We start from the raw sequence: 16,402 nt of genomic DNA on the forward strand, positions 1-16,402 counted from the left end.
AAAGTTAGTCCATAGTAAAGTCAGAGAAATAGCTGTCAATCCATGCTGCAAGTAATGACAATGCATTTAATATTCTATAAAATTGTGTTGTCCATAGTACCCATTTATTTCATTGTACAATTTTATCTGACTACATAACTGTTAGATGTACATTTTTCTTCTCTAAAAGAAAATCACGTACACATGTCTGTGGATACAAGAAATGAAAGCTTAAACCTTTAGAAATGCTTTCTAGGGAAAGCTTGACTCATACTTGCCAAAGTCAAACACTTGCTAGCTATGAACCCCTGCTCTCATCCTGCACCCCTTGCATATCAGCTAGGGAGCACTCTACAGGCATGTGGGGACTCCTGGCTCTGCATGGGGTCCTTTCCGTATCCCCAGGGTGTGCTGAGTGTACTCCAAGTAACACAGCTACTTCCTGGGGTGGGATTTGTCTTGTCCATTTTCTGCAGTGCGGAGGTCCACTCCCAGGCATGCCAAGCTATGTGTCATTTTTAAATTGTCTTAATTTTTCGTAGGTATGTACATACAAAAGAGATGGGTTGCATCCCAAGAGCATCCTCTTTTTTTTTTTTTTTTTTTTTTTTCTTTTTTTTTTTCTTTTTCTCCCCATAGCCTTAAAGGAAGATGAGAACTATAAAGCATAGTAAGGTGGCAGGATGATTTTTGAAGCTTTTACATCTGGAGTCTGCTCTACATCTGGAGTCTGACTCTGGGAGATGCAATCTTCTCAAGGCATTGCCTTCCTGAGCGGGAACAGCTCTGATAAAGCACACTGCACCCACCTATCTGGTCAGCAGTGTTCAATGAGGACAAATACCCTCCTGTATATTTTCCATATATATTCACTTTAATCATTAAGCTAGCCAAGAAATCTGTACAATACTTCCCTGACAACAGAAATTCTGTGTTGCAGCTTGGTCTTTGATTTGTTAAGCTCTCAGTAGTGAACTCATGAAGGCACGGTTAACACCTTGTTAATTCTCTGGCTTGTAGACAGAGAAACCAGTGGCCTTGCTGTCCTTCCCAAACTATCTAGAAATGCCTGGACATGCCTGAGTGGCTACAGAAGTGCCATTTCATAGCCTTTCCTTCTGCGAGAGTGTCAGCGGCAATAAAAATTGCCACTCATCAGTAACCATTTGCACAAACTAGCAAAGTAACCCAGCACATTTGGTGGCAGCAGCACATTTGAGCCAAACAGCACATTCACCTTTTTGTTGGTCCAAGGAACCTCTTTGGTGGTAGCAAGAACACAGCTCCTGGGTTTCTGTGGTCAGGTTGTTCACGTGCCTTTGGTGATGGCAAGGTGATCCTTTGTCTGCTGTGTACCCCACATCTCTCACTGAGCCTCTAATGCAAGATAACTGTAGCTGACAGTGTTTGGTCCCTACTTGAAGAGGTGCCTCTCACTGGGTTAGCGGGGTCACAACAGTCATTTTAGTGTCAACCCGTGCCGCTCAGAAGAATACTGATGTGCCTCCTGAGAAGTTTGTAGGACTTTCCCATATGTATAAAGTGGTTTGAGGCACATACAAATCTAGAATAAGATTTTTTTTAAACCAACATCCTGTACAGTGGTCTGCATAACCTGGTGCATGCACCTCCGTGCAGCTGGTTTCCCTTGGGCTTCCTCCATGCTGAAGCTCTCCCTCTGCTTCCACCACCTCATCTGTCCTCTCTCACCCACAACAGCTTAACCCCAACACAAAGGCTCATAGGGATGGGAGGATTTTTTGACTTACAAAATTCCTCTGTTAGGGATAAGAGTTAGCACAGGAGCAATTACCAAATACAAAGTTCACCGGAAGCCACTGCCTACTATCATTTTAGCAGTCAAAACATATACACAGGCTTTTTTCTGCGGTCCTTTACAAAATGAATTTTTAGCAAATAAATGCATCACATCTGATTGCTTCCCCCTGACTCTCTGAGGGTCATGCCTGCGGTGTGGGCAAGGCTGAGTTCTGCACACAGGTGCCTGCACCCTCCACCCTGCACTGAGACACAGCACCTGGTCAGGGCAAGCCCACAGCTTCCAGTTCAGGGCTGGTCTCTGCTAATCAGCCTTGGGACGCTGTCTTCAGCTATCTACAGAAAACTGCTGGTGTAGGAGAAGTTTTTTCCCTGTAGCAGTAGCTCCAGTTTTGGGTTGTCTTCTAGATTAGCCAGATAATATTGTGAGATGCTTGTTTAGTTTCATATCTTTCAGTCTTTACTGACTTCTGCTAAGCATCCCATTGACCTTTACTATGCCTCAGAGGAAGTTAGAAACAGCCTTGAAAGACAGGCCTTTATCACTAACTGCCTAAAGTATGCAAACAGTAGCCTGAGATTAGTACTAAAGGTCCTATTTTCCTCCAGCAAAGCTGGTGATAAGGGCATTTGCCGGGAAAAGGCAGGGAGAGTTTGGAGTTGTTGAAAGGCACAGTATATTCCTCACCACAGGAAATTCTCCTGTGCAGGCACCTGCCTATATATGTTCTTAGAATGGTGAGACTGGAGCAGTAATCACTCAGTTTCACTGACTGTAATGTAGTGCTACTTATTTGTGGTATGAACCTTCAAAACTCAGTCCTATATTTTTTTATGCCAAATATGTTATTTTCTGAGCTTACAAGGCCCTTTACAAGACCTCATTGACTTTCTTTTGTTTATTTATTTCTCTGTTGGTAACAGGATACCTTTTGAACAACATATCTTTTCAAGTCCTTCCCTGTAAGGAGTGTATTGTTTACCAGTCAGTGGCCAGGACCTAATGCTTGTTGAAGGTCATACAGCAGAAAGGGAAGGGAGTCTGTCCCTGGTATCTGCTTGCAGAGCCAGAGAGTCAAGCTGGTCTGCTCTGTGTCAGCTTCAAACAGCTGGGATCAGCTAACACTTCCTTCTTTAACCAAAGCTCCTGTCTCATCCTTGCCCATGCTCCCAAGGTATCCTTGTCAACAACCCAAACAATTTATCTCCAAGACAGAAAGATGACAAATAATAATAATGAACAGAATACAGAAATTTCAGGTCACCTTGGCAGGGGTGAGGGTGAAGGAATTTGGTTTGTAGGGATGGGGAGAAAGCATGATTTGGAAAGGATAAAATGGGCATGCTCTTAAAAGGGGAGTTTGGAAAAGCATCCAACAGGGGAGAGAAGGCAGAAGCCCTTCCCTCAGGCATGTGGGGGTCACTGGGCAGGGGACAGGAAAATAGAGTGTCATGTGACCCCAGCTGGGTCTGGGGGAAGGCACTAATGAGCAGCAGGACAATCTGACCTGTAGAGCTAGTGCCCTGTGCAGGGTATGACCCTTACATAAAGCCATGGAAAGGTGAGGAAGAGGACTTCTGCCACATTTCAGAAAGCCCTTGAACAAGGAGAGAGGCAGGGCTTTTGTTGCAAAGGGTCCATGTGGATGACTATCAGACCAGAGGGACATTCTCCTGATGCACACTGCTGATTCCCAACCAGAGAAAGAGCCACCCTGATCATTGCCCTCCTTCCTGAGCCACCATATCTTCTATTTGTCCAGATTCTTCAGGGGGCAACTGAGAACAGGTTGAAGTACTCATCCTCTCCTCCTCAAAGTCATCTAAATCTTAAACTAGCAGTACCATTTCAAACCCTCCCCATCCAAATGTGTATCCTAACAAAAGAAATAAACAAATGGCTCCATTAGATAAAGAAATAAATAGAAGCTCACTGAGCTGGATAGTGCATCTTTTTACAGCTGTCCTGTTTTCTCCCAAGAACCACAAAGTGGTCTCTTCTTGCAAACAGCGTACTCAGAAAAAAAAGTATTTATTCCATATTCATAGAAAAATACACTACTTGTTTTAAATGTCCTTATGCTTAGAAGAATAATATGAAGTTCAATCCATATTCTGCAGTAGATTTTGAAGTGGTGGCAGATGGAGAACAAATTCCGGATATGAGAACACAGTTCTTTGCTCAGTGCTGTCCTTCAAAGGTCAAATATAAGAGCTGGTGTCCCGGTGTTTCTTTTTCTTGCCACATTTTCCAAAATGACTGAAGAAACAGAAGGGGAGAGGGGTATAAATGTGAAAGAAACAGGAAAATATGTAGTTCAAGTTGTAGTTCAAGCTGCAGTATTGAAACATTTACTTTTTACACAGAACACTTTCTCTTTCTTTAGTTTGCACCTTGAATCAGGCAAAAGTTGTTGATGTAATATCCAAAGCCTCTGCTTGAAACATTAATGTATAGCGCTACGTCCTCAAAATATTTAGCCAAGGTGTAAATGTTCCCTGCATGTCTTCAGTGCAGTGAAGAGTCTGGCTTGCTCTGTGCCCAGAATAGGAAAGCTGTGCCTACAACTCTTCAGCTATAAATCCATCTCATACGTGATTTTTCAGTGATGTCACAAATGGTGGAATTGCTTCCATAGGATGTTTTGATTGAGGTAATGGCTGGTTTTCTTGAGCAGAAAGTTACAGGCTATGCTTCGCAATATCTCTCTTGCACACTATCACTTTCTGCTTCCAGAGATGCATAGGACAACTTTGTGTCTCTATGACAAAAAGACAGATTTTATCCCCATGCATTTTTTTACTGCCTTCCTAAGTGGTACTGAAAAGTTCAGGTTTCTATTGAGGAAAATGCCACTCACTCATAACATCAACCTAACTAGGGAATTTACGTTGACGCTTGGAAAACATCGATAATTTGTGACAGTTGGTAAAGTTGGAGGAGAACATCCTCAGGAAACCTCACCCAAGTAAAAGTAAGAAAATATATGTCATACCTTGAAAGCTGCTCCACATCCTCCACTGTCTCTGGTAATGAGATTCCCTTTGTCTCTGGTAAAAGCAATACTAGGAGCCCACAGACAACTGCAAGAATACCTACAATGGACATTAAAGAAATACAAAAGCAATAAGAAGATTGTTACTTTTTTTATTTTCAGGGCTTATCTACTGAGAAAAGTTTATTCAGATTAAGTTTGAAGTAAGATCTTTCAAGTGAATCCATTTCTGATTAACCTATTCTAATCAAACACCTTTATGCTACATTAATTTAACCCACTACAAAATCACTTGAGGGCTAGAAGTTCATTTGCAGACTGATTTCCCCTAAAGGGAGATCATAGAAGTCAAAACCCTGTCTTTCCAATTTTTTTTTCAGCTGAAGTTGTCATTAGCACCAATTTCCCTTCTTAGTCTATTCTATTGATTTTGATTTTTCCCCATCACATCTATCTGCTAGAAGTCTGGTTTAGCCACAGACTCCCATGTCCTCGTTGGAAATAATTAATTTTTTTTTCATAGAATTACTCCTCAGAGCTTATTTTTTTCCAAAATGCAACTGAGGGAAAGAATTTTATAGGAATAAAAAGTTATGGATGATATAACATCCATAGTAATAACTGTATTTACCAAAAAACTCAAACTAAGTATTTTTTAAAGGTCATCAACCTCTACTCTTGGCAATTACAGAACCTAGCTGTAAGGTTTCTCAGTCTCAAAGCACCTCATATAGTTTCTTTTCCGCTCTTTCAGCAAAGTTATCCAAGCAGACCTGAGCTCTTCCAGACTGTGTGGTGAAATCACACACATTTCACCCATTTGCCATTCAGCCTCTTGCTCTAGGCATGATTGACCAGAGGGGCTGGTCTGAGGGGAAGATGAGACCACACTCTACTTTTGACCCAGAGGAAAAGCTCTGCTAGGAGGAAGATATTTAAATCAAAAGTACATTTTAAATCAGATCTTACTGAAAATAATTAGAGGCAGCTCCAACCAAATGGTTGCTAATCGGAAAAGCAGGAATGGAGCTATGATTCCCCCTAGGTCACACAGACTTGAACACAGGGAAACACCAAAGTTTCTGCAAAAGACAAAAAGTACCAGATATTAGAGAGATGCTACCAAACAGATTAACCAGCAGTTTAAAGAACAGAATGTAGACTTAGCTCCAAAATTATCTCTTCAGCATATGCCATTCACATTGAGCAGTGGCTATTCAGATGGGAAACTCTGGAGAAAACCAGGTTTAACTGAATAGCAGTGAAATAGGAAATGCAGAAAAGCAAAGGGAAAAGTTGAAAGATTCGTGGGAGCTTTTGACATACCTCAGTGTTGTAGGGTACAATTCACTGTTCACTAGGTAGACGACTTCAAAAGCTATTGTGATGCTCAGTCTTCCCAGTGTGGCAACTGTCATTTTAAGCCATGGGATATCTGTTCATTCAAAAAGAAACACTAGTGAAGTGTCCTTTGCCACACTAGCAGAGTATTTCTGAGAGCCCCAGGCCCTGGCAGCAGAAGTTATACCACAGGAACACTGGATCAGTGCAAATCAGACTGAAAGGCCACTGCTGTAGATATCAATCTATACTGGCATTTATTGCTTTTGAGTGTCATGTGAGGCTGCTTTGAAGACTTATAAATCGCTTGAGTTGATTGATTCAAGATACTAGGGAGAATAACAGCATGGGTGAGAAAATGAACATTATAGCTTCCATCACCATGTCCAAATTGTGCTCTAGAAAGGAGTATTTATTTGTAGAGGGGTGTTATGCTGTAAGAAACACTGCTGAGTCACCTCCCAAAGCCTTCTGACCACAAGGAAGGTACTTCTAAAACTGCATAGAATCATAGAATCATTTAGGTTGGAAAAGACCTTCAAGATCATTGAGTCCAATCATTAACCAAGCACTGCCAAGTCTACCACTAAACTATGTCCCTAAGTGCCACATCTACACATCTTTTAAAAATCTCCAGAAGTGCTGCAGTAAAATAATTCTCCCTAGAGCTGATCACCTACTTTTTGTAATTTGTCTAGCCACTGCACATTAGACACAATCCTAATAATGCCACTCCTGGCCATCCTCCTCTTCCTTTCCCTAGTGCTTGTCTTTGTACCTGACACGACTGGCACAGGGACCTGACGCTGCCCTGTTGGCTCTGCCCATCTCTCCTGGCTCTGCTCAAGCTCTGGTGGTTATGGTCTAAACACAACTAGGCAGACAGGGAGGCAACTGAAAACAACATGCCTGAAACCAGCACGAAGGGGAGCTTTGCCACTAGAGAGAGCTGGCAATGATTATGTTTTCTCAAAACTTCACTAGGAAGAACAAGAAAACATTTCAGTCTGCTCTAAACCAAAATTGAGACACTTGGATTTATTTCCCTTCCAAAACAACCAAACAAATCCCCGTCAGATTTCATCCCATGTTGCGAGACACTGCCTTTGCCCTGAAAAGTTTTGTTTTCAAAATGTGTAAGAAAAGCAAAGGCTGGAAAGAACAAAATAAATCCACATTGTCTCCCTGGCACCCCCTCAGTCCATCAGATCCCCTTGGTGAGTGTGATGTCCATGTGGCTCCTCCCTCTACCAGGGGACTCGAACTGTATGAGCATCCCAGTGTGATGGGGCTCTCACAAGCTGCTGCTGCAGCTTTTTCCATCTGTACAAACAGACTTTTCTTGAAAGCAGGAGTTGGACCTCAGGTGTCCCATCTGCAAGTATCTTAATTCCTAGGCTGTCCTCTCCTCACCTTGGGAGGGTCCCCTTAGCACTTCACTGCTGAGAGAAGGCTGGTGGCAGCATCCTGCTGGCCCCAGGTCACCACTTTCTACTCCCCACTCAGGCCATATCACCCCCACACAATGCTCCTGCTCTAACCCCGGCCCTGATGCTCCATGCTCAGCACATGGTATGGCCCAAAATACATGAAGGTGCTGAAGGAAGGTGTCCTGCTAGAGTAATTCCCCAGTGGTGCTCTTTGTTTCCTTCTCTTGCGACAGCCCAAGCTCCAGCAGATCAGGTAGTCCCCAGTCCCTGCTGTACATTTCTAACAGAAAATGATGCTGGCAGAGCCAGTAGGCAACATGGTGACCACGCCCTCTGCGCCTGAATTGCCATGACCCGTGTTGGGGTAGCTGTCACAGGAGGAGAATGGGCCAGCCAGCATCCACTCGGCATGTGGCAGCTCTTCTGGGATGCACAGAAGTGGGGACCAGGGGGAAATGTGCAGTTTTGTGTTGCTTGCTGTCCTTGCTTAGGTGTCAGAGGGAAATCATTGACCTAAAGAGCCTGACACTGGGAAGGGAATTACCTTCTGGCAAGAAGGCAGTAATGAGACATGCAATGCCTGCCACGATGTTGCTTATTGCAAAGGGCAGGCGCCGGCCAATGCGATCAATTGTCACTATAATTAGGAAAGCGGCAGGCAGCTCCACAGCTCCTGAGATGAAGAAGTCTAGGTAGAGGTTTCCACCGACAATTCCTAGGCGCATGACAAGCCCTTGGTAGATCAGGGCACTTGTAAACCTAAACAGCAAAGGGAAAAAAGTGTTGATAGGCAAACAAATGATTGCGAGCAGCCGGAGAGACCCTGAAAGTCACAAGGGAATCTTTCTTCAAAATCCATCACCCTGGTAACAAATTGGACTGACGTGGGCACTCACCAGGCATACATCAGGATGAGCGTACACCTCCTCATCTGGGGAGTCCTCACCAGGTCAAGAAAGGAAGGGTTGCTGACCTCCTCATTGCTAACAGTGATCTGAGGAGACAAGCGAGCAGTAGTCAGCTGTCAGGGCTCAGGCAGGCAGTGGAGCAGAGTTCCTGTGTAGACACAGTGACCACCAATATTCCGGTCCAGTGAGTAAAGGTGTTGACGAGCCAGTTTGCTGCTTATAGCACTCCAGAGCAGTGCACAGATATGGGAACAGCTGATAACTGGACACAGCTGTGGGCTTTCCTTAATGATGATCATGCAAAAAATCAATTAAAAATTGCCCAGTCTTAACTTGAGAATGGAAAAATTGTTTCCTTGTTGTAAGCTGAGACAGGTTGACCTGGATTTTCTTGGAAGGCAATAAGCAGTCATTGTCACATCAGGGCCACTGGGAGCAGAACCACCTTCTGCCAGAGGTGGGAGAGAGGAGGAGACTGTGGCAGGAAGAGCAAAGTGATGGGCTGAGGGAAGCAAGGAGAGAGGGGGTGAGCAGCAAGCAATGGGCTTGGGAACATCACAGCTGGGCAGCAGGAAGAAGAGAGGAGTGAGAGAAACTGCAGATCTGTGACAAAGCTTGGGTGCTTCAAAATATTCAACTAGTGAAATACAGAGTGTCTTAAAATATCCAAGCACTGTGCTGTACATGGTTTTTACTCTGAAAGAAATAAAGCTACTAAGTATGAATTAATGGTCCCTCATACTGCCTACAAAGTATAATAAATCTGTTCTCAACTTCCTCCAATACAGTCACAATGAGGCACTCCATGAAATCATTAGTTAGAAGGTTTAACACTAACAAAAAAGAGCAGAATTTCACACAGTTTGTGTTTACCTATTTTAATTCACTACTGTAGATATTGTGGAGCCAAAATATTAGCAGGGTCAAAAAGGGATTAGGCACATTGATGGAGGCTGGTTTTAACTCTGGCCAGCAGTTTTTAATTGTGATGTCAAACCAGGTGAGAACCCTTTTTTCATATGGTCATTTGGTAGGTGAGGAAGAGCCAAGGAAGATAAGGCAGAGGTGGTTTCAGGCAGGGACAAACCATGATACTGCCCAAGAACTGGCAGACACAGCTGGGATTGCCATCAGCTCTCAAAGTAGCTGTGGGAAATATGGGCTTAAACCTGCTGCACCCTTTTTAGGAGGATTTCAGGCAGCCTGGCTGCTTTGACTCTCAGTTATTGCCCCCTCCTGACAGGAAGCCCAAGAGAGCAAAGAGAGGAGCAAACCCCTCTCTATTACCACGGCATCTGCTGCCCAAGCAGGTGCAGGAACCCAGGCAAATGATCCTAGCTGGTGGGGAGACATGGGGGAAAGGATATAGAAGCACAAGGGAGCATGCAGATCCATGATGAGAACACAGGTAAAGCCAAAGGCATTGCCCGAGGGTCTTGTTGGCTCAGCCAGGGCTATGCCCAAAGCTTTCACTTATTTGTTTTTTATATCATAAGGTGGCACAGCTGTTTTTCAGTGAGATTTGGCTGGACGTTTTTACACATGACTTTTTTATAACTGAAAGCTTTTTAAGACAGAGAAGCCCCATATTTGTTTGAACTTCCTTTCTACTCCCTCTTGCTTTTCTACTGCAACTAGAAACAGAAGATTTCTTCAAATCACTACCACTTGTGCTGCATGCCAGAGCACTTTGTGAGGCAGGGTGAGGTTGCTGGGTTTCTACACTGCCCTTGGACTCTCTCATAGTAGAGTTATAAAGCTGCCATGTCTGTTGTTTATAAGAACAGGCTGCGAGCCATCAGTTGTGACTTTGTGCAAATATGGTTTTAGTTTTCTAAAGGACTAAAGATAAATTCAGCACAACTGCTACTTATATTTATGTGTCTCAATAAAGTCATAACTCTAAGCATGACTGAGCACTTGTTTATGGACGAAGAAAAAAATCACTATGGAGAGTCAACTCTTCATAGGGGAAAAAAATCCTCTTTTTGTTCTTTGAAGTTAAGGAGAGCTTTGCTATTCACGTCAGTGTAGGTAGGAATTCAGGGACAGGGGCCATGTTTCCAAAGATACACCATCTGAAAACCCCAGACAAAGTTTTATAACCAACTGCCCTCACATTTTCATGTTTCAGCAAAATTACATATCAGATTTTCCACAATAATTTTTAAAGATATATAGTTCTACAGATGCTTAATTCTGCATGGGACAGTACAGCCGTGCATATTTATAATACTTACATATGTATGTTAATGTACAAAAGAAATGTCTAGATATGTCTATATAGTAGGAAAAAATATGTATCTGTGTATAAAGGGAGGGGGTTTGATCCACAACTCTCTTAAAAAGGAGCTCCTACTCAGCTAGTTGTGGTTCATTCTGGTTTTGGACAGAGACCAAGAATTAGAAAATTAGTTTGAAAAAAATCCCCATGCTAGGATAAATATGAGCAACTGGAAAAAAGGAGTTTATAATTTACACTTAATGAGTTCTGTTTGGAGTTGAACTGTACTAGTGTCATAATTCACAGAGCAAAAGAAGCAAATTTTGTTTCCTACAAAGGTCATCTGTGGTTTCTGCATGCCAACAAAAACTCAAAGATGCTACATCCAGAGCCATGTAAGGGACTTGGCCAATGAAATTCATACAGACGTGTTAGAAAATCTGAGCCAAAGTGCGTTGATGGATAATGCCTATCACTTCTCACTTCTCCCTGTCTCTCCACACCTGCAGCACTTACCTGGAAATTCTGGAGTTGCTTCATGAAAGGGAAGACTGACGTGAGTTAATGTGAGAAATACACTTGATCCATTACTAATGTGCTTCCTGGAGATGCTTTCTTTCCTCTGGGCACAGCACAAAGGATGACAGGCATTCTATATTAAAAAGGCCCCAGGAAGAAATCCAGCACAAATCTGTATGTGTGGAGGTTAATCTGCTGCAGCTGTGAGTACCTTAGGGTCATGAGCATGGATACTTTTGAAAAAAAATTAAATATAACTTAAAACAAAATGCAGGGAAAAACACACATCTTCTTTATGACATGACACTTCGAAAATGCCAATATTTATAGAGAGGAAGTGGGCGTAGCAATGCAAGGCTGAATGTGGAGGGGAAGTTGCAGCAGCACAAGCTTCCTGCTACACGTCTTGGGCCACACTCAGCACTGGTTAATGCTGACCAGGATGTGAGAATCTCACCGGTGTATATGCCCCAGCCAAAGACAATAATTCATAGAATCATAGAATGGTTTGGATCAGAAGAGACATTAAAGATCACCTAGTTCCATCTCCCTTGCCATGGGCAGGGACACCTTCTACTAGACCAGGTTGTTCAAAGCCTTATCCAGCCTGGCCTTGAACACTTTCAGGGATGGGGCATCCACAGCTTTTCTGGGAAACCTGTTCCAGTGCCTCACCACCCTCACAGGGAAGAATTTCTTTCTAATATCTAATCTAAAAATGTCCTCTGTCCGTTTGAAACCATTCCCCTCTGTTCTGTCATTTCATGCCCTTGACAATAGTCCCTCTCCAGCTCTCTTGTAGGACCTTTTTAGGTACCGGAAGGTGCTCTAAGGTCTCCCTAGAGACTTCACTTCTCTGGGTTCAACAATGCCAGCTCTCTCAGCTTTTTCTCATAGGAGAGATGCTCCAGCCCTCTGATCGTCTTCATGGCCCTTCTCTGGACTTGCTTCAACAGGTTTATGTCCTTTTGTAATCTCTTGAGGCTTAAGAAGGCCAACTGCAAGGTGATGTACCTGGGTTGGAGCAACCCCCCAATATCAACACAGCAGTGGAATGAACAGATCAAGAGCAGCCCTGATGAGAAGGACTTGGGGGTGCTGGTAGATGAGAGGCTGGACATGACCCAGCAATGTGCACTTTCAGCCCAGAAAGCCAGTTGTAACCTGGGCTGCATCAAAAGCAGCACGGCAGATCAAGGGAGGTCATTCTGCCCCTCTGTTCCGCTCAGGTGAGACCCCTCCTGGAATATTGCATCCAGCTCTGGGGTCTCCAGCACAGGAATCTTAGAATCATATAATGGCTTGGATTGGAAGGGACCTTAATGATCATTCTAGTTGTCCACATTTGTTGTCACTGAACCATAAGGCCAATGCCACAGTAATCATGGTCTGGGAGCCAAACATTGCTACCCAGCACAGAAAAAGCCAAATGCTGCAATAACACAACGGTATTATTTGAAATGCATCAGTCCTTTTTGTTAAGATCACTTGCCAAAGGACTGTAACTCTAACATATATTGCCTATTTTGTAAAGAGCAATCTCAGAAAGATCTTTCTCAATCGTGAATTTTGTGACACATTTTGCCCCTATTGGGCTGGAAGTAAATTTACACTTAAATTCTAATTTCATCCTCTCTTTGAGCAGTAAAAGGAAGTTCTAGAAAAGGAGCCAGGAAAGTGGATTCTGCTATCTCCACTCTCTGTCAGCACTCACAGCATCTGCTGTGAAATACCATTGCCCCTCGGGCTACTTTCTGATATTTCCCACAATATTTTAAATTAGGAGTGTTGCAAATGAAAGACCTGATTCATTGTTTTACAAATTTCTTTTTTTCAGCCCATATAATTCCAGCCAGTTCACTTTTACCATCTTGCAATTAACAAAGTAAGTGTGGGACTGGCAAACTTGTCCTAGCGTGACACATCACAGTGTTGGCCATCACTTAAAAAGAACACAGCTTAGGAAATCCTCTAGCTCAAACAGATGACAGTACCTCTGAGTAATGTGGTGAGAGAAATTTTCCATTGTGTTTTGCAATGTTGCGCATGATTTTTAATGCCTTCTCTCCCTTTTTGCGTGTAAGTAACCAACGTGGAGATTCAGGAACCACCCTGTAAGAACACAGAATTCATAAATAGGGCTTTTACCCTGTAACACTATGAGTAAACCAAAGTCTTTTGTCTTTTACTCTGTGTTAACACAAAATACATCATTTTTCAGTTTTTGTGATATAGAAACTCTTTTGAGGACTGCTTTTCCAGTCAGTCTCCTGTAAAATATTTGATCCTTGTGGGCAAGAAAGAAGAAAATAGACTATATCAATACTCAGCAAAGCTGAAAAATAAGAAATCTAACTATTGTATTTGCACAGTGCTTGTCAAAAGTATGATACCCAACAAGCAAAGAAGGTGCCTGTAGAACAGCAGCGAACAATAACAGTCAACACTAAGCACATGTAGTAACAGGTATTGGCAGATCAGGCAACTTCTAGCTGTATATAAGATAGACACACACTCAAATGTATACATATTTTATAAACTGAACACAAAGCAATACCACCAATGGGTGTTTCAGTTTCTGCTAGCGTAGGGTTGAGATGATTAACAATTTAAAAGTTCACAGCAGGCAACATTTAAGGAAACAATGTGTAGGAAGAGGGTATGTGGGTTAGTTTTGCTGGATCCAGCCCAAAGGACAACCACATCGAGACAGGTGTTTACCATGCCATAGCATTCCACTTTCTCATTGGGGCCTGTAGGGCAAGTTCAGATTTGAACTGAATAGGTAATGAGAGGTACAGGTGGTATCTCATGGCTGATGGGAAAAGCAGACTCTGGTCAAGTTAACCTTATAAGCAGAACAGGGTTCTGTGAAGGACCAGCTGTAGTTGATCAGAGAGGCAAACTCTGGGCAGAAAACAAAAGTAATGTATGTCTGCAATTCACTGATAAAGAATTACAACTGCCAAAATCAACAAGATGCAAATATCTTCTTCCTAACCTACAACATCTTCCACTCTGAAGACTTGGGACCATAACACGAGTCTTTAGGTGCTTGAATAGCAATAGCAATAATAACAAGAGCAATGACTGCAACATTACCAGTAGTAGAGCAGGAAGAGGAAGTTGGGCAGAGAAGTGGCCAGCTGGATTCCCTGCCAGGTGGGAATCAAGTAGGCAATTCCAGGGAGAATCATTATCCCCAGGGTAAAGAATATCTGAATCACAATTCCAACAATCCTCTGATCGGAACCAACGATCTCTGTCACTGAGCAGAGAGAAAGCCAAAACAAACAACATAGAAACAAACTTAATTCTAAAGAAGAATATTAGAGGTGGAACACAAGGAACGATAGTGCTGTATCAGGTCACAGGTCTGTCTAGCCCAGCATCGTGTTCTCAGCAGTGTAAGCATGTCACCAAGGCTGTTCAGGGCCAACACAGGTGACACCTCCTCATCAATTCACCCACCATTCTTCAGTTAGAGGGTTTTCTGACTGCATGTTTACTACTGAATTACATGGGGCCCAGAGAGGGGTTTAACACTGCATCATGATCATGGGTAGTGGGAAATTGTTAGTAGTCTCCCTAGTACAGTTTTAGCACATGCTCCAGACAAGAGGATCTTTCAGGCAGGGACTCCATCCAGCAGGTGATATGGACAAGGAGGAAGAGAGTTTAACCATATCTAATAGCTGGTATAGATGGTTGCTCTGAGGGCTAAAGTATGATCCAGCTTGGTTTATTTCCTAGAATGATTATAGCCTTTTTTTTTTCTTTTAAATCTTTTGACAGATTTTTTATTTTGTGAATGTGTCTGATCGCTCTGAAACCTATGCAAACTCATGGACAGGACATCCACAGTTGAGATGAGCAATGTACAAAGAAGTGTCTCTCGCTTGTTCCAAAACTATCACCACTATGTAGGCTTCAGAAAGCAGAGGGGTTTATGTGGGTTTACAATACACAGAAAACACTTTTTTTATTTATTTTACTAAAGGAAAAACTATTTTACAGGTAACATTGATTTGTTTCAGCTGGCAATGCAGAGAAATATGACACCATGACTATTTTCATTAACCATTCGTCATGTCTGCATAGCTCAGGGGCAACTTCATTGCCTAAACGTAGCTGCTTACACTGTCCCAGGAAGAGCTGGGTTGTATATAAAGCAAAGGGAGGTTCTTGGGGCAGCCTGAAGCACAGATCAATAGCTTTGGGGATGTATTAATGGCAACTATCCTCCTTGTGCAACCTATAATCTGTACATGCCTCTTAAAAGATATTAGATTGGTAAATACTCTGGGGGATCCCAGAATGTAAGAGTAGATCCCTGAAGGAATTCAGAGGGAATCACTCTCTCCCAGAGTTATGCACCTTGCTCAGGGCTGCGGTAATATACTGTGCCTCAGGATGTCGTATCTCAGAACCTCTCCCTAAAGTCAGGCAGTCTGATCTGAGCATTGAAAAACATTCCTTACTGTTAAAGCTTGGACATTTTAAGGATGCCATGGGTCTGTCATAAAACATTTTGCTGGTTAGAGCACTTGCCAAAGTTTCAGGATAAGATCTCAGTTCAAAATTAAGCAGCTTCTGGTCCTTTCACTGGATCTTGGATTTTAGCTACTCAGCAGTGTAACTTTGCCCAGAAAAACAAGGTGCTTCTGGGCTTTAGATGCTAAGAGGACTAGATAGGCATGTTTGCACATACATCACCACAGTGGTCACAGGTCTCACTGTATCTGTTTATATCTGGTTGCAATTCTGCTCTCATTCATCTAAATTCCGCTAGGAATTTTAAAAAGTTGTCAAAGGCCTCACAGAAAACACCAATGAGACAAGTTTTTGCACTATATAATGACGTTTTCACTGTGTTTTGGATTATCACAGTAGATTTTTGAATGGCTGATTTTCTTTTTAAGTAAATCTGACATCCCATCTCTAGTAGGATGCCTTCCTCAATGTCTTGCTCTTTTGATGCTATTTATAAATATGCTTCCTTCTTTTTCCCTTTTCAGGAAATAATAATCTTAATATGGACCCTGGTGTCCAGTCTGACACTAATTGAAGTCTCTCAGCTAAAGAACAAAAACAGCGATCAAGCATCTATCTTCCCAGTGAGGAAAAGCAGTTAATTCCTCTGAGCACCTGTGGAAGATGTTCAGACTGCCAAAATTAACCATGTCCCTGTTTGTGAATCCAGTTTATTTGGGGCTTAATCTGTAG

At 42.7% G+C, this 16,402-nt stretch overlaps 1 protein-coding gene across 1 annotated transcript in view; it reads right to left on the reverse strand.

The window, feature by feature from the left end:
* Positions 1–603: 603 nt before the first annotated feature.
* The window catches only part of SLC22A3 (solute carrier family 22 member 3), a 28,041-nt gene continuing 12,242 nt past the window's right edge, over positions 604–16,402 (reverse strand). Inside the window, exons 4-11 of the mRNA XM_027687092.1 lie at positions 14,279–14,444; positions 13,171–13,288; positions 8,422–8,519; positions 8,070–8,284; positions 6,081–6,189; positions 5,724–5,836; positions 4,755–4,854; positions 604–4,018 (exon numbers count right to left, since the gene is read on the reverse strand). Of these exons, the coding sequence (XP_027542893.1) occupies positions 3,961–4,018; positions 4,755–4,854; positions 5,724–5,836; positions 6,081–6,189; positions 8,070–8,284; positions 8,422–8,519; positions 13,171–13,288; positions 14,279–14,444 (977 nt within the window). The 3' untranslated portion in view covers positions 604–3,960. The remainder of the gene's footprint in view (positions 4,019–4,754; positions 4,855–5,723; positions 5,837–6,080; positions 6,190–8,069; positions 8,285–8,421; positions 8,520–13,170; positions 13,289–14,278; positions 14,445–16,402) is intronic.

The sequence above is a fragment of the Neopelma chrysocephalum genome, unplaced genomic scaffold (genome assembly GCF_003984885.1).
Source record: "Neopelma chrysocephalum unplaced genomic scaffold, ASM398488v2 Primary Assembly neopelma1_23, whole genome shotgun sequence".
In the NCBI taxonomy this organism is placed as follows: Eukaryota; Metazoa; Chordata; class Aves; order Passeriformes; family Pipridae; genus Neopelma; species Neopelma chrysocephalum.